The sequence below is a fragment of the Gobius niger genome (assembly GCF_951799975.1).
Source record: "Gobius niger genome assembly, chromosome: 12".
Taxonomy (NCBI): Eukaryota; Metazoa; Chordata; class Actinopteri; order Gobiiformes; family Gobiidae; genus Gobius; species Gobius niger.
Genome location: NC_136863.1, coordinates 28,583,332 through 28,598,383, shown reverse-complemented (window position 1 = coordinate 28,598,383; position 15,052 = coordinate 28,583,332). Strand labels below are relative to the sequence as shown.

The window sequence follows — 15,052 nt, the reverse complement described above, 5'->3', positions numbered from 1 at the left end:
TTGAAGAGCTACGTGGCTCTAGGCTAGTGCAAGGCTAGCACATTTCTACAGCATCAGCTAGCCTGCATTAAAAACAGTCTGACCCGCTCCACAGTGCACCTGAGGCAAATCACTTATAACGCCAGACTAACCATATAAATGTCTGTGTCGATAATTTTAACCCTTTTGCATTTAAAAGACCTTATATTTGAGCAGCATCAGCTGCGTGGTTGTATAAGCTACGCAGCGGCGGAGTGATCTGCAAGAAAATGGTCCCTTAAAATGCGATCATTCATGTGATGCAAGGTCAGTTATATTCCAAAAATTACTCTATCGACACAGACATTCATATGGTTAGTTTGGCGTTATAAGTGATTTGCCTCAGGTGCACTGTGGAGCGGGTCAGACTGTTTTTAATGCAGGCTAGCTGATACCATAGAAATGCGCTAGCCTAGCACAAGCCTAGCACCACAAAACTTTTCAAATATAAGAACTGCATGAATTACAAAAAAAAATAACCCTTTAAGAAACACAGTGAGGAACACGCAGGGGCATATTCAGCGCTTCACATCATGCGTATTTGAAGCCTGCATTATACCCACGGCCAGGTTAGGGTTAGCCACGCCTCCTCTCTCTTCTCTGTCGTTTGCGGATTTATCCAAGTCAATGTGCTCAGCTGCGATGTGAGCGTGCATCATGTCGCAGCAGTAAAGACTGTGTATTTAATGGGACTATACAGTTGCTTGCAAATGCTTAAAAAATAAGTATTTTCCTCCCCCTACATATTCCGGCCATGTCCTAATGTGTAGAATTAGCCCAGACCTGTTCACCACAACTGCCTCTAAAATCCTGCACTGTCACTCAAAAAGGTGTTAATTCGGGTCCAACGTGCCGTCATGCACAAGCTTAATATAGAAGGTGCAGTTACACGTATGGCCTGAGGTGGCAGTAGTGAGTGTAAAATGGTCAACTTGCATCTAGTCTCTTTAACGTGCAAAATGCAAAGCAAAGAGTTCATGGGTCTCATGCATGTAAACGCACCACACCGGATTGTAGCCATGAGCTAACTTCCATCCGTTGTCCCACACTCGGAATGGCCTATTGTACATGTTTTTAGTGGTAGGGGAAGCCGGAGTTGCCGGAAGAAACCTACGCAGCCATGAGGAGAACATGCAAACTCCAAACAGAAAGGCCCCGTCCAGGTGGGAATCAAACCCGGGACCTTCTAGCTGTGAAGCACGAGCGCTAACTGCTGCGCCAACGCTACAGCTTTATTTTCAATCCGTCACAATGCGATGCGGCCTTCCAACCTTCTCATGAAAGCTAAAAATATTATGTAAATGACGGAAAATGTCTGGTTAATGTAACGTCTGGTCCAGCCTCATGTGCAGATCAGTGGAAGCCTGACAAACCTAAGATGGAAGATCAGCCCTCACCAAATCGAAATAAACAATAACCAACCTGACTCCCTCTCATACTCTTCACCCGACCAGGTTTTGGAGTAGTAAAAGGAAGTGCGTGCTGTCAGATCAAGTGCATTTATTCAAACAGCATCAGGCGAGCGTATCATTAGCTTTAGAGAACTGAATAAAATTAAATCACAATTTATCATTATGGGAAATGGCTGTTCGACAGTGGTACAACTCAAAATGATTAAGAGCTACTTAAGTTGATTCTGTTCTGTAAGTGTTACTGAATACTGTTTCCTAATGCAGGCTGTAGACTGAAGTGTTCAACTCAGAAATGACCCAGTAAGTGGGTTGAACAGGGGCTGGCGAATGGCAATGTACAGCATAGTGGTTGCCACAGTTGGAAAGTGACTGGACCTCTGTGGTGATAATAACTGTTTTATACTGTAGTCTGTAGCTGTGTGTGTAAAGCCAGCGCCACATGTGAGATGCTCTTAACACACTTATGCTTTCAAGCTCACAGTTGTACAAGGGCTTTCCACTGCGGACAACACTTCTCAAACCGTCATCTCTTCTGGGTTGTGCTGGAGTTGAAGACGACAACTCCTTAACTAGGTGGCAGCATTAGGCAGCACAACTAAGATTTTAGCATGCTCAAGGCTTTGCTGCAGCTGTTCCCATTGAAAAACCTAATTGACGTCTATAGATGTCATTGGCAGTCAATGAGTTAAAAGGCTTCATCAGTGACTTTCTTTTAGCAGCCAGCATGTACAGATCTATTAGAAAGAGAAGCCCGTCTTCACTAGATCTGGATAAATGTTACCTCGACACTAACTCCAGAACAGAAAACAACCCATGTCTATGATTAACATGAAGCTGCTCACCTCCTGTTGATCCTGCTGATTAATACTCTCTCTCCACACTCATTGACATCACTTTCCATTTGCCTCCTCTCTCTGAGCCAAAACAAAGCTCTTCCAGTTCTTCACAAAGTGCAAAGTGTCCTCAGGAGATGACAAGAACACTCCGGGGAAACAGGCTACACTCTTGTACATTTCTTGTCTATAGAACTCTGGGGGAGGCTTGCTCCTACTTTTCACACCACTAATCTTTCATGCGCACTTCCTGGCCACCATCACTCAAAAAGAAGCCCACCTCGCACCGTCTTCTCGGTTGGACACCTTCATGACGAATGCTGCGAGGCGGCGCTTGCGTCTTCATTTCTCCAGCCTAAAGACTTGGCCCACCACAAACGCTGTTCCTCACCCGGCGCTAATATGATTCATCAGGACGCTCGGAAACCCTCCGCGAGTCCCAGGGAAATAGATTCACTGGAGTTGCCCAGGATTAATGCCTTGCACGGCGGCACAAGGGCAATAACTCACGCAGGCTTGTTTGCTTCCCTTGCCCAGATTAAAACTTGCCAGCTTGTAAATTCACCGCAACCAAGTAACTGCTGTGTGAGAAACTCGAGTTTCCTTTTCGTAGCTTTAACAATGCTGTAGTGTTCCCTCATTTACTCCGTTTTGAGGAATCCTGTTCACTTTGGCCATGTCTTCTTCTGCATCTTTATTTCCTGGATTTTGTTGCTTCATGGAACACGAAACTGGCCTCCATATTTTGAAATCCATCTGGGGTTGGTGTTTTGCCATCAACGATTTTGTGCACAATGCCATACAATACGTAGACTTTTACTGTCGAGTTGAAAATGATTGACTGAATCCTTGAATATGCCGAGGAATACAGTGAACACAGTGCGAAAGTTTAGGCAGCATGGATCAAAATGTCTATTCATGTGAATCATGAAGCCAGGGCAAGATGACATGATCTCCTCAAGGCATGAAGTTACAGACGAGACATTCCCTCAACATTTCCTCCCAAAACATCAGGTTTTATTTCCAAAAGTCTCCCAGAGCTGAGAGATTTCTGGTCTGCCTGTCACGCACTGCTCTTTTGAGGTCCATCCAGAGATCTTTAATGATGGTCAGGAGACTGAAGAACTGCACCTCTTGATGGCATTCATTGTCATTTTGAGCTGTGTTTACGATCATTACCCATTCGTTTTTTTTTTAACTAGGGCTGTCAAAATGAAAGCTTTAACTCACGAGTAATAAAAAAAAATCGTAGCATATGTTTTGACCAAACACACTCCTGGATCTGAGCCACACATGACCTTAAAGACAAAGCTCTTGTATTTATTACACATTGTAAGCCAGAGGTTTCCCTTTACATGATGATGTACTTTTATGTTAGAAAAGCGACAGATTAATTCATTATAGTGCAGTAATTATACTTTTTCATTGAAAATGACTTTCAATTTTGTCCTTAAACTCTACGTTATGAACCTAAAAGTTTGCAGATTCTGTTCGAAATGTTCAACCCCAAAGAAAATGTGTCCCAGAAACAGTGAATATTTGGTTAATGAAATGTGAGCAAATGTTTTAAATTTGAGTGTTTTATGTCGGCAAAGTATTAAAAATTAATATAATTATTAGCCGCGACTAAGCAAATTTCACAAGTGCAATAAAAAAAAAAAAGAATTCACTGACAGCACTATGTTCCCACAGATGCAGCTGCGTTTCCCACACAATTTGTTGGAAATTAATTGGATCTATTCTTTGTTCCATCTAAGAAATGTTCCCTGCGCCAGCGTAAAGTTGCTGAGTCATGTTTGTCTCCTCCCTTTAGGTAATGTGTCCCTGGTGAGCCGCCTGATCCTGGACGCGGGGCTGACGGCGGAGCTGGTGAAAGAATGGAAGAAAGAGAGCGTGTAAGTTGCTCCGTGATGTATGAAGTTACTTGTTTCCATATGGATTTATGTGTGTAATCGCGCACTTTTTGGCTTGATGAGCGAAGCTAGAACATTTAAATTGGACGGAAGATTTCAACATCATCACAACGAGGAACCATTCACGTGTAGGTCTGCTTTTGCACTGCAATGGACTTAATGGTTTAAAAGGAGGTGTATGTTGAGGATATAAACACATAGTATCTCACAACGTGATTTGAAGGCACATATAGCCTCTAGAATTAAAGTTAATGAGCATTTATTTAATTTAAGCTTGGTATTTATTTATTGATGTCATTTTGTAAAAGGAAAGTTACTTTAGCATAGCTCTCTAAATGTTCAGCACTAAGGATTATAAACAATGAACCAAGATCTTGTGTTGATGAGAGAGTGACCACTGCACAAAGCTTTCTCCAGAGCTCTAGATTCTCACTAGGGTTAAGATTTGGATTTGGGCAGCTGATCTATCTCATGCTCCCAGAGCCACTCTTTCATGTGCGAAAATGATGTGTTATGTGAGCCCGATGAATCCTGGCATTGTCATCTTGGAATATGCCCGTGTCATGAAGGAAATTGATGGAATAACCTGGTCATTCGGGATGTTCAGGTCATCAGCTGATCTCATTCTTTGGGCACATAGTGTTGCTGAACCTAGACTTGGCCTGACTAAGTCCAGGTTTGATGCCCAGACCTTGATGGGCCTGTGTGGTGTTTGGATGTTCATCCCAACCTGTCAGATTTCCTAGCCTTTCCTATGTTCTTTTCAAACACAGGAGTGTGTGGAATAACTTCCATGGCTAATGATCATCACCCTTGGTTTCGGATCAAATAACTGATATTCTATAGACAAACCAAAAGACTATCCAATGGTCCTCAGACTGTGCAGGTCCCTTGGTGGTACTGGGACTTCCTCAGGTGGTCCTCTGCAGTTTAGGCCCCTGACAGGTTCCACAGGATGGGTTTAATGCAGATGGTCAGACTGCTGTAATTTCAGGACTAAAAGACGCTTCATTTTCCACCCTTTGAACCTTGCGGCTTTGCGTTGAAATTTTTATGATCATACTGAATATTGTGTCATCATGTATCATCCTACCGCTGTCTTAGTTCCTCCACATCTGTCCACCGGCAGGATGCCCTCCCGCGCTATAACTAACGTGGTTTCAAGTGCAAAATAAATGCGTCTAATTCTCTCACCACTGAAACAGCTCAGAGCGACTGTGAACACCGAGAAACTCCCGAGCTCCTGAGGCCGTGTGCGCGAACATGCCGCACTGAAATGCAGCTCCTGTGCTTTGGCTTGGAAGTTCTTAACACGCTTTGATAAAAGTGAATATACCTGTACGGATGGCTAAATCTGGCACATTTACACAAAGTTACTGTACTGAGTGTTCATTAAAGGGGATAGATGCAAGTTGACCATTTTATACTCACTGCCACCTCAGGTCATACTGTACGTGTAACTGCACCTTCTATATTAAGTTCGTGCATGACGGCAATTTGGACCCGAATTAACACCTTTTTGAGAGACAGTGCAGGATTTTAGAGGCAGTTGTGGTGAACAGGTCTGAGCTTATTCTACACATTAGGACATTTTTGGAACATTAAGGGGAGGAAATTAGATAATTTTACCATTCTTAAACTCCGTATAGTCCCTTTAATGTGCACTGTCCTCTACAAATAAACAAATAAAGTAAAGTAAAGTAATGTAGGCCACGTTCTCTTGGTAAATCTGACCACACACGAAGAGAAAAGTCCAGTATTTCCAGTGCTGATGCCACTTAAATGTGCTTGGAACAGCTGCAGCTAATAGACCAGTATACCATATACTGGCTTATAGACCAGTTTATGACCTATATATTATATATTATAGACTAAATGTCAACACACTTCAAACACTTATATTATGTATGATGATGATTTTATAATGAATAATAACATGGTGAGATATTGGGTGTAGGAATTAATAATTATACACTCTTTATAAAGTGCAGCATTTTGTGAATGTTGACTTAATGTAATGCATTGTTGCATCTCATGTAAACATGTAACTAACTTAATTGTTTTGTTACTACAAACAGCCAATGACTAAACTAAGTTAGTTCAGCAACCACATGATTTAAATTATTTAGAATATATGAATGGGGTGAGGGTAAATAAGTTTGTCTTCTTCCCACTCCTTTGACCTAAAATTGTCTCTATTTATTTATTTATTTTGGCTAATTAGGGGCAAAGGAAGTACGTTGTATGAAAGGTAAAGATCTTGGACAGAGCCGGCATGTCTCTGTATTTGTTCTTGAACACTCTGTAGTTTTGTTTATATGGCTCAAAATTAAATATTCAATTCAAATTCAATTCCAATGTTGATGGTGCAGCTTGTGTTTATATGCGCTCAATAGTCCGGCATTTACAGTACATTGTTCTTTACAGCAGCAGTGTTGGCTCGCCTTTAGCCAGGTGGACACTTTGAACTCAAAACTGTAGAGCAGGGGTGCCCAAACTTTTTGTCTCCGAGGGTCAATATTAAAAAGTGCCTGTGAGTCGCGGGCCAAACACAGCGATGTCAAGCACGAAAAACACATATAACTGCAAATTATAAAGTTACTTTTTTGCATTTGATTCTATCTATGAAAATAACATGCTATGTGAAAACAAATGGTAACTATGGCAAAAGCCTAACTTGAGTAAAACAAAATCAACAATTGCAGCAGTTTAGTACAAATTACGATTATTTTGAAAGTGTCAGTTCAGCATCAATTCTTTTATAAGTCATTTTTTAACATGTACTGTTGTTGATGTCAACAACCTTTGCAATAAAAGTTGGAAAACTGTGAAAGTTGATGCTACAACGCTCTGTAATTGATAATACCAAGACACCACAACAGCGTTTCCTTAACTTTGTGAAAGGAGTGAAACAGCGCCCCCAATTTGATGCTGGTGGTCAAAAGGTGAACTGCATCCATATTTACCATTGAGAATGAATGGAAGAGAGTTAGTATTAACCACACCCAGCACAAAAGTAGGTCACTCTCTGGCAGGCCAACAGAATTGTTTCGGCGGGCCATATTTGGCCCGCTGGCCCCACTTTGGGCACCCCTGCTGCAGAGACTTCCAATGCTTGTAGCCTTTTGAAATGTCTGTTTACCTCGCGTCTCCCAAATCCCCCGCTGACTTTTTTTCCTTTTATGCTCTGACAAACTTAACGAAGCAGGTTCACACCACCGCGAGCGCTGCCAACACGTTCGGTGGAAAATAAAAAAAACACAGAACAATAATTACAACAGCGTGTCTCTTTAGCGCTGTGCCTGCTTGTCTCCAATAATCTAAACACACATTCACATGCAACGCGCCGTGTCTGGATAGCATTAACGCCTATCACAAACAAACACGAGCCTCGGCTGAAAGCCCTCGCGCGCTCGGCCGCTGTTGCGTCACGCAGAGAGGCGAGGCAAACCACACGTGGGGAGGAACAAATGCTTTTAGAACCGTTTGGCAAATTAGCTTTTTCCATTCACGTCTCGCAACCAGAAGCATCTCTTTTTTTTTTTTTTTTGCAGGGCCGTGTTTGAACAAGCTGTGAATACCAACAAGAGAAATGATTTCAAGATGAGCCTGGGAAGAACATCACCGCTGTTTGTTCCAACAGCGCTGCGTGTTTCCAAGTTCACTGTATAGCAACAGTAACAGGAGATTAGAGGGACCCCACCGCTGGAAAAAACGGACAAATAAAGTCATGAGCAATCAACTTTTTTACGATGACTAGACATTTGTGTGGAATACTCTGCTTTGAAATGACAGAAAACAGTAACAAGTTCAGGAAGTCGTCTCAAACTCTCTCAATCTGGATGTGAGGGCATTGGAAGAAATACCTTTTGTTCATTTCCAGTCTTTTTGGAACAGTGGGAGTAAACAAAAGCCCTTTTGTTCAGTTCGGTGCAGCGAACAGAGCAACAAACCAGCGTCTGAACGCCAAGAAGAGTCAACACTTCTCCATGTGATTGAACTACAGATGTAGCAGCGCAGCCAGGACAGTGGCCTCCACCGTCGCTACACTGCCTGATCAAAAATAAATGTAAAAAAAGGGTCTGAATGTCAGTACAGCTGTGCCAATGAGTTTACACACCCTGGTGGATTTTTTATTTTTGTATTTGGCCATTTGTCAAAGAAAATGAATGAAAGCACAAAAACTGTTTTTCACTCATCGTCAGTGTTGTGAAGCCATTTATTGCGAAATTATTTCAAATCATCATAACAAAGTAAAACACCAAAATGACCCTGTTGAAATACTGTGCATCGCCCCCTTTAGCATCAATGGCAGCTCTGAGTCTTTTGTAGTAGTTGTGGAGATGGTTCTGTATAAAATCTAATGGTAAAGCGGCCCATTCTTCTTGGCAAAAAGCCTCCAGCTGTCTTGCGTGACCACACATTTAAGCTCTCCCCATTGGTTCATCCATCCATCCATCCATCCATCCATCCATCCATCCATCCATCCATCCATCTTCTTCCACTTGCCGTTGCCGGGTTGTGGGGGCAGCCGTTGGAGCTGCCCAAATCACATTGAACCAGCCCCTTATGGCTCCTCCTGCAGGTGGTGGGTCAACGGAAGCACGGCCTCACGATTAACCGGGCCTGTTGGTCTCTCTGAACCACTCTTTGTCTGACCCGTCACTTAGGACCTGTTTGCCATGGGAGGCCCTGTCAGGAGCACGAAGCCCCAGACAACAGAGCTCCTATGATCATTCAGGTGCTCAAACCCCTCCATCACGTGAAGGTAATGGTTCCAGGAGGGGCCCATTGGTTCAATGGTATTGATTTCAGGAGACTGAGATGGTCACTAATGGGACCTTCACTATTATTTTCCCCGAGCGCCACTGCTCCTACGGGTCACCCAATGACATTGTGGAGGGGTCACATGCACAGAACTATTTATTTACAGAGATTTCTCTACTGAGGTTAATAAAGTATAACTTAAACTTCTGCTGGAGCCAGTAGTATCAGTGAAACACCTCCATAGGCCTATGATGAAACCATACCTTCTGTGAAGCATGGAGGTGTTTCACTGATACTACCACAAAAAAATACAAGCTGTCACTGATGCCAAAGGGGGTAGTACACTGTATTAGGAACTGGGCTATGTAAACTTTTCACAAGTTTTTTCACAATAAATGGCTTCACAACATCACTGACCATGAGTGAAAAAAAAGTGTTTGTGTTTTCATTCATATTCGTTGAGAACACTGTAACTGCTCTGATCTGGAGTGGCTGCAGTTGGTCAGGTCGAGGTTCAGCAGCCCTATGTGCCCAAAGAATGAGGTCAGCTGATGACCTGAACATCCTGAATGGTTTGTCCATCAATAGATTTCCTCATCCCTGATGGCACGAGCATGGCGATGCCAGGGTTCATCAGGCCCATGTTGTGAAAGAGTGGTTCAGGGAGCATGAGGTGGATCGGCTGCCGCAGAGTCCAGATCTTAACCCCAAAGATGTCGTTGGGATGTGCTGGAGAAGGTTTGGATACAAGATCTTGGTGAAAAATGAACTCAACACTGGATCTTTGGACATTGCAGAAGCTCATTCCAACAATGCCACAGCGAATGGTGCTGTAATCAAAGCTACACAGCATACAACTAAATATTACTATTACTACTTTCTAAAGCAAATACTTGAGTACTTTCACATAATTTGACTGAGCAACTTCTACTTTTATTGGAGTAATATTTGTGTTTGACCAGTGGTCTTTCGTTATGAAAGTACTTCAACCTCCTCTGGTGAAGATGCATGCGTCTGCGTTGGTTTCCTCCGTCACTAAAAACATACACAACAGGTTCCCCTTTGAAGCCAGGAGTACCCTGAAAAAAAAGAGAATCTGAATGGAGCTTTTCCTGGTAAAAAAGGTTCAATACAAATCCAGATGTTCCCACAATGGTTTGAAAGATAGCCCTGGAGAAGCTCAGGCTGGTGAGCTGATGAAGAAGAGGGTCGTGAGGGTCACATGTGTCAGAGCATTCTGTGGAAACAAGGCTTCCTTCAGCAGGAGCTGTTACTCACTTGGCAGAGGCTCCCCTCGCCGTGCAGCGTTTTAGCGCTCCTCTGTGTAATAGGATTTGCTGACTTTAGGAGGCATTACCAAGCATCCTCTAATGAGAACAACAGGTTTAGCCCCTTTCCACAGCGGAGCGCAGGCAAGACGAGCCCAGTGTCACTGCACACACAGGGTTCTACTTTCCTTTATGGATGCTAATGTCTGCTTATGTCTTAACGGGATTGTTTCATTATAATATGAATGCAAATATTACAGAGCCGTCCTTCACTAAAAGACACAAGAGCCAAATCAGGTTGTTGCCTTGAACTTTCAGCCTCAAATATTTACCACAGCCTGCATTAGATCCTTGATCATCCATTGTGTTACTTTTAGTAAGAGTTCATCTCAGTCCGTTACAAGATCCTAATCTTGGACCAAGATCCAAAAACATTCTACGTTTAAAGGAATTACAATTGACTCATGCTCTCATACTGTGTTATAGGGTTTTGAAATATTCTTACTTTAGGAGAATAATAAACTTCACTGTGGTTAACAAGTTGGAGTAAAAGGTAAACAAATGACCATTGAAAATTCAATTTTGTTTTTTTCTATTGGACGTTTCTGAGCTATTAGGGCTAAAAGCATCTATACCAAATAAGGTGTTTGTATCGTGACCAATTTTGTGCTGATTCTGCTTCACTAAAAACACATGTTGGAGAGCTTTGTGGGCCGACCTAGTTTCAACTGTATTTACCTTTCCTTTCCTTGGCCAGAATGACTTAGAGAAGGCTATGCTGGCTTTTTATAAGCTTCTGCATTGATTACTGCAGAGCACTTTATGTGGGTGTGACCCAGGGCACCCTGCTGCTCGGCTGCTCACAAACATCACATCACTCCAGTGCTGCGCTCCCTGCACTGGCTCCAAGTACATGCTAGAGTTCATTTAAAACTTTGAATGTTTGTTTTTAAATCAATTCATGAACTTGCACCATAATATCTACGTGAACTGCTCGTTGCACATCAGCTCAGTCCAGCGCTGTGCTCAGTAAAAGACCTGCTGGAGCAAACAGTGGATGATGGTTCTATTTCAGCAGCTGGGCCGAGGCTCTGGACGCTCTGCCGTCAATGACCTGACACGGTTTAAAGCTACATTGAAAACTCACCGATTTAGATCTGCTTTTAGTTTACTCTTTTGTTTTTCTCCATTGGTTTGGCTCATTTCTTGAAACAGAAATTACATTTTCAAAACAACGTGGACAAATCTCCAAACCACTTTGCAATTGTTCACAACAGAACTGAATTTCTCGTTAATTTCATCAAATTGCAAATGTTTAAGTCTATGTCTCAATACCTCAGTACATCTTTGCCACTGATTAAGCACATGTAGCCAACAATTAGCACAATTTCCAAGTGAATAGATCTTGTTGATCGAAACTGATTGTTGATTCTCAGTCTAATGGTTTTTCGCTCCAAAACGTGCCAGCGTCATTTCATTGTATAAGTCATCACATGCACAATCGTCTGTTCAATTGTCGAAAATGAGCCAAGAACACAATACCATGAATACCATATATGAATCCCTTGGAACATTTGATACATTTACATTTACAGCACTGTAGGCTGCATATAATTTTCATTGTCTTTTGTTTGTGTGTTATGTTACAGTATGTTATGCTAAATTTTCTTTTTACTCTGATATATGGAAGTGACTTTATTTGTGTGAATGATAATGGTTACCATATCCTTGGCTGTATGAGTGCAATGTGTGATGTCAAACCTTGGAGGAAACTCTTACGATAAGATAAGATGAGATAAGATAAACCTTTATTGATCTCACAAAGGAGAAATTCACTTGTTACAGTCGGCATTCAAGAAGATCACTCAGAGTTAATAAAGTGCAGCTGATGCAGAGATTATTGCACATGTTACTTTACAGTCTTATTGTACAGTCTGACAGCAGTGGGGATGAAGGCTTTGCGGTAGCGCTCCGTCCTGCACTGAGGGTGTCTCAGTCTGCCACTGAGAGAGCTGCTCAGCTCTTCTACAGTCCCGTGCAGTGGGTGGGAGGTGTTGTCCATGATGGAGGTGAGCTTGGCTAACACCCTCCTGTCCCTCACCTCCTCCACAGAGTCCAGGGGGCCCCAGGACGGAGCTGGCCCTCCTGACCAGCTTGTTCAGTCTGTTCTTGTCCCGCTCTGTGCTGCCCGGGGCCCAGCACACGGCAGCGTAGTGGAGAGCAGAGGCCACCACAGAGTCATAAAAAGTCCTGAGCAGAGGCCTGCTCACTCCGAACGACCTCAGTCTCCTCAGAAGGTGGAGGCGACTTTGGCCCTTCTTGTACAGGGAGTTGGTGTTGTGGGACCAGTCCAGTTTATTGTTGAGGTGAACACCCAGGTACTTGAAACTGTCCACCTCCTCAACTTCAAATCCTATTTCTTTGTTGTTGTTGTTGTTGTTTTTTAGTTTTATACACAGTTATATTCTGTTAGCTAGACAAAAGAAGTTACAGTGACCATCGTCAATGAAGGACTGGGCTAAGACTGAAAGGTGGACATGAGGGACATTTTATTGGTCCTCTGCCATAGAGACAAAACATCTAAACATTTAGACTTGCAGTGCTCACACAAGGCCAAAGGGATAAAGCACTGACTGTTCAAATGACACGGAAATGTAGTTTTGACACAAGTGAACTGTTTTGGTAGAGTTATGAGCTTTTGCAGGTAAACCATGGCGCTGTGCCGAACCAGCCATGTTATTTTGGCAAAAGCACAAAGAGTGTTGATATAGTCCGGTCTGTTTAAGAAATGAGCCAAAGCAGTTGAGAAGGATCTTTGCCATTTTGGGGGCACTGACTGTTTAAATGAGAAGGAAATTTAGTTTTGAAGCATGAGTGAACTGTTTTGGAAGAGATATGAGCTTTTGCAGGTGAACCATGGTGTTGTGCTGAACTGTAAGACTGTTTTGCCAAATGATCTCAGAGTTTTAAGAAATGAGTCAAACCGATGGAGAAAAACTGTAGTACTAACTACTGCATGACAACCTGGAGAAATGTAAAGGCACTTTGGCTTTGATAGCCAGCTTTAGGAAGATGTAAGGGTGTTGCTGATAACCAACCTGAGGACTACCAGATGAGCATGAATAAATAAGATCTCAGACAGCCCTGTACAGCTGATGACTCTTTTCGACAGCAGAGACTCATCGGGAACTGCCATCTTTTTAAACCAAACGGCAAAGAAGCTCCAGAGAAAGAACGAAGCGAGGATGCTTTTGAGGCTGATTTAATTAAATGAAGTTCCTTTGCGTCTTTGTTTTGCAGAGACGGAGTGGTGGCCAGGTTTGTAGCCACAGATGGAGGGATTACCCGAGTCTTTCCAAAAAGGTATCGTTCTCTCTCTATCTGTCTTTCTCTCTCCCCCGCTCTGTTCTTCTCAGTTACAAAGCGCCCTGAACTCTCCGGGTCTGGAAGTATGGGATGTAAATGGATCCTGACTGTCTTAACACTCTTAGCTGGGGATTTCTTGGCTGCCCCGCTCACCTGCTCCACTGGACCGGTCCAAAAGCACGTTGGATTAGAGACTTTTAGCACATAACTGCAGAGCTCGCCAAGCCACAAGGAGATCAGAATCTGCAGATGCTCACCGAGAGTTATTCACTCTTTTTTTAATGTTTTATACGCATTTGGGATGTTGCAGACTAATTTAAGACGACGCACGTGTCAAGAAAATGCCCCTAGGACTTAAAGGGATATTTCAGGAGTTTTGACATAGGGCCTCATTTCCTAGTTACCCAGAGTGTTGCTGATTTCTGGAGATGTTTTTTTTTTTTGTAAGTCATGCAGTTCTTATTTTTGAAGAGTTTCGTGGGGCTGTGGCTAGTGCAAGGCTAGCGCATTTCTATGGTATCAGCTAGCCTGCATTAAAAACAGTCTTACGCACTTACACACCATATAAATGTCTGTATCGATAGAATAATTTTTGGAATAAAACTGATCTTGCATCACATGAATGATCGCATTGTGAGGGACTATTTTCTCGCAGCTCACTCCGCCGCCGCGTAGCTTATACAACCACGAAGCTGATGCTGCTCAAATATAAGTTGTTTTAAATGCAAAATGGTGAAAATTATTCTATCAACACAGACATTTATGTGGTTAGTCTGGTGTTATAAGTGATTTGCCTCAGTGCTCTGTGGAGCGGGTCAGACTGTTTTTAATGCAGGCTAGCTGATATCGTAGAAATGCGCTAGCCTTGCATTAGCCTAGTGCCACGAAACTCTTCAGATATAAAAACTGCATGAATTACAAAAAAATATCTCCAGAAATCAGCAACACTCTGGATAACTAGGAAATGAGGCCCTATGTCAAAAATCCCGAAACATCCCTTTAAGATGTGTAAGAATATAGTTACTCAAAATGCCAGCAGAGGGCGGTCTACTGCTGCAGAGAAAGGGAGGCTAATATAATGATAATGGGGTGAAGAGAAGCAGTAGCACTGGCACTCATGCCTTATAGTATGAGATGAGACAAAGTATGTACAGCAGGGGTCTCCAACCTTTCTCACATAATGAGAAACTTTTACATAAAAATAAAAGGTCAGAGAGCTACTCAACACACTGCTGGAACTGCTATTTCAACATAATTAGAAAATGACTTGATTGTGGTCCTAATTTTACTTACTTTACTTAATGCTCTGCAAAAAGAAGTCACATAAGTGCTGTTCTTCACATTAATCAATTTGTCCCTCATTTGAGCAAATGATGTCAATAAATGTTGAATAAAGAAGAAAGATCTCATCACACTCAGAATGTGATAAATATTAAATCTAAAAGCAAAAAGAGTGACAAAAGTGCGACAAAAAT

General features: G+C 42.5%; 1 protein-coding gene across 1 annotated transcript in view; it reads left to right on the top strand.

The window, feature by feature from the left end:
- LOC306971526 (voltage-dependent calcium channel subunit alpha-2/delta-1) overlaps nucleotides 1-15,052 on the top strand; it is a 225,059-nt gene that overhangs the window by 174,192 nt on the left and 35,815 nt on the right. Inside the window, exons 25-26 of the mRNA XM_079567840.1 lie at nucleotides 4,077-4,158; nucleotides 13,512-13,574. Of these exons, the coding sequence (XP_079423966.1) occupies nucleotides 4,077-4,158; nucleotides 13,512-13,574 (145 nt within the window). The remainder of the gene's footprint in view (nucleotides 1-4,076; nucleotides 4,159-13,511; nucleotides 13,575-15,052) is intronic.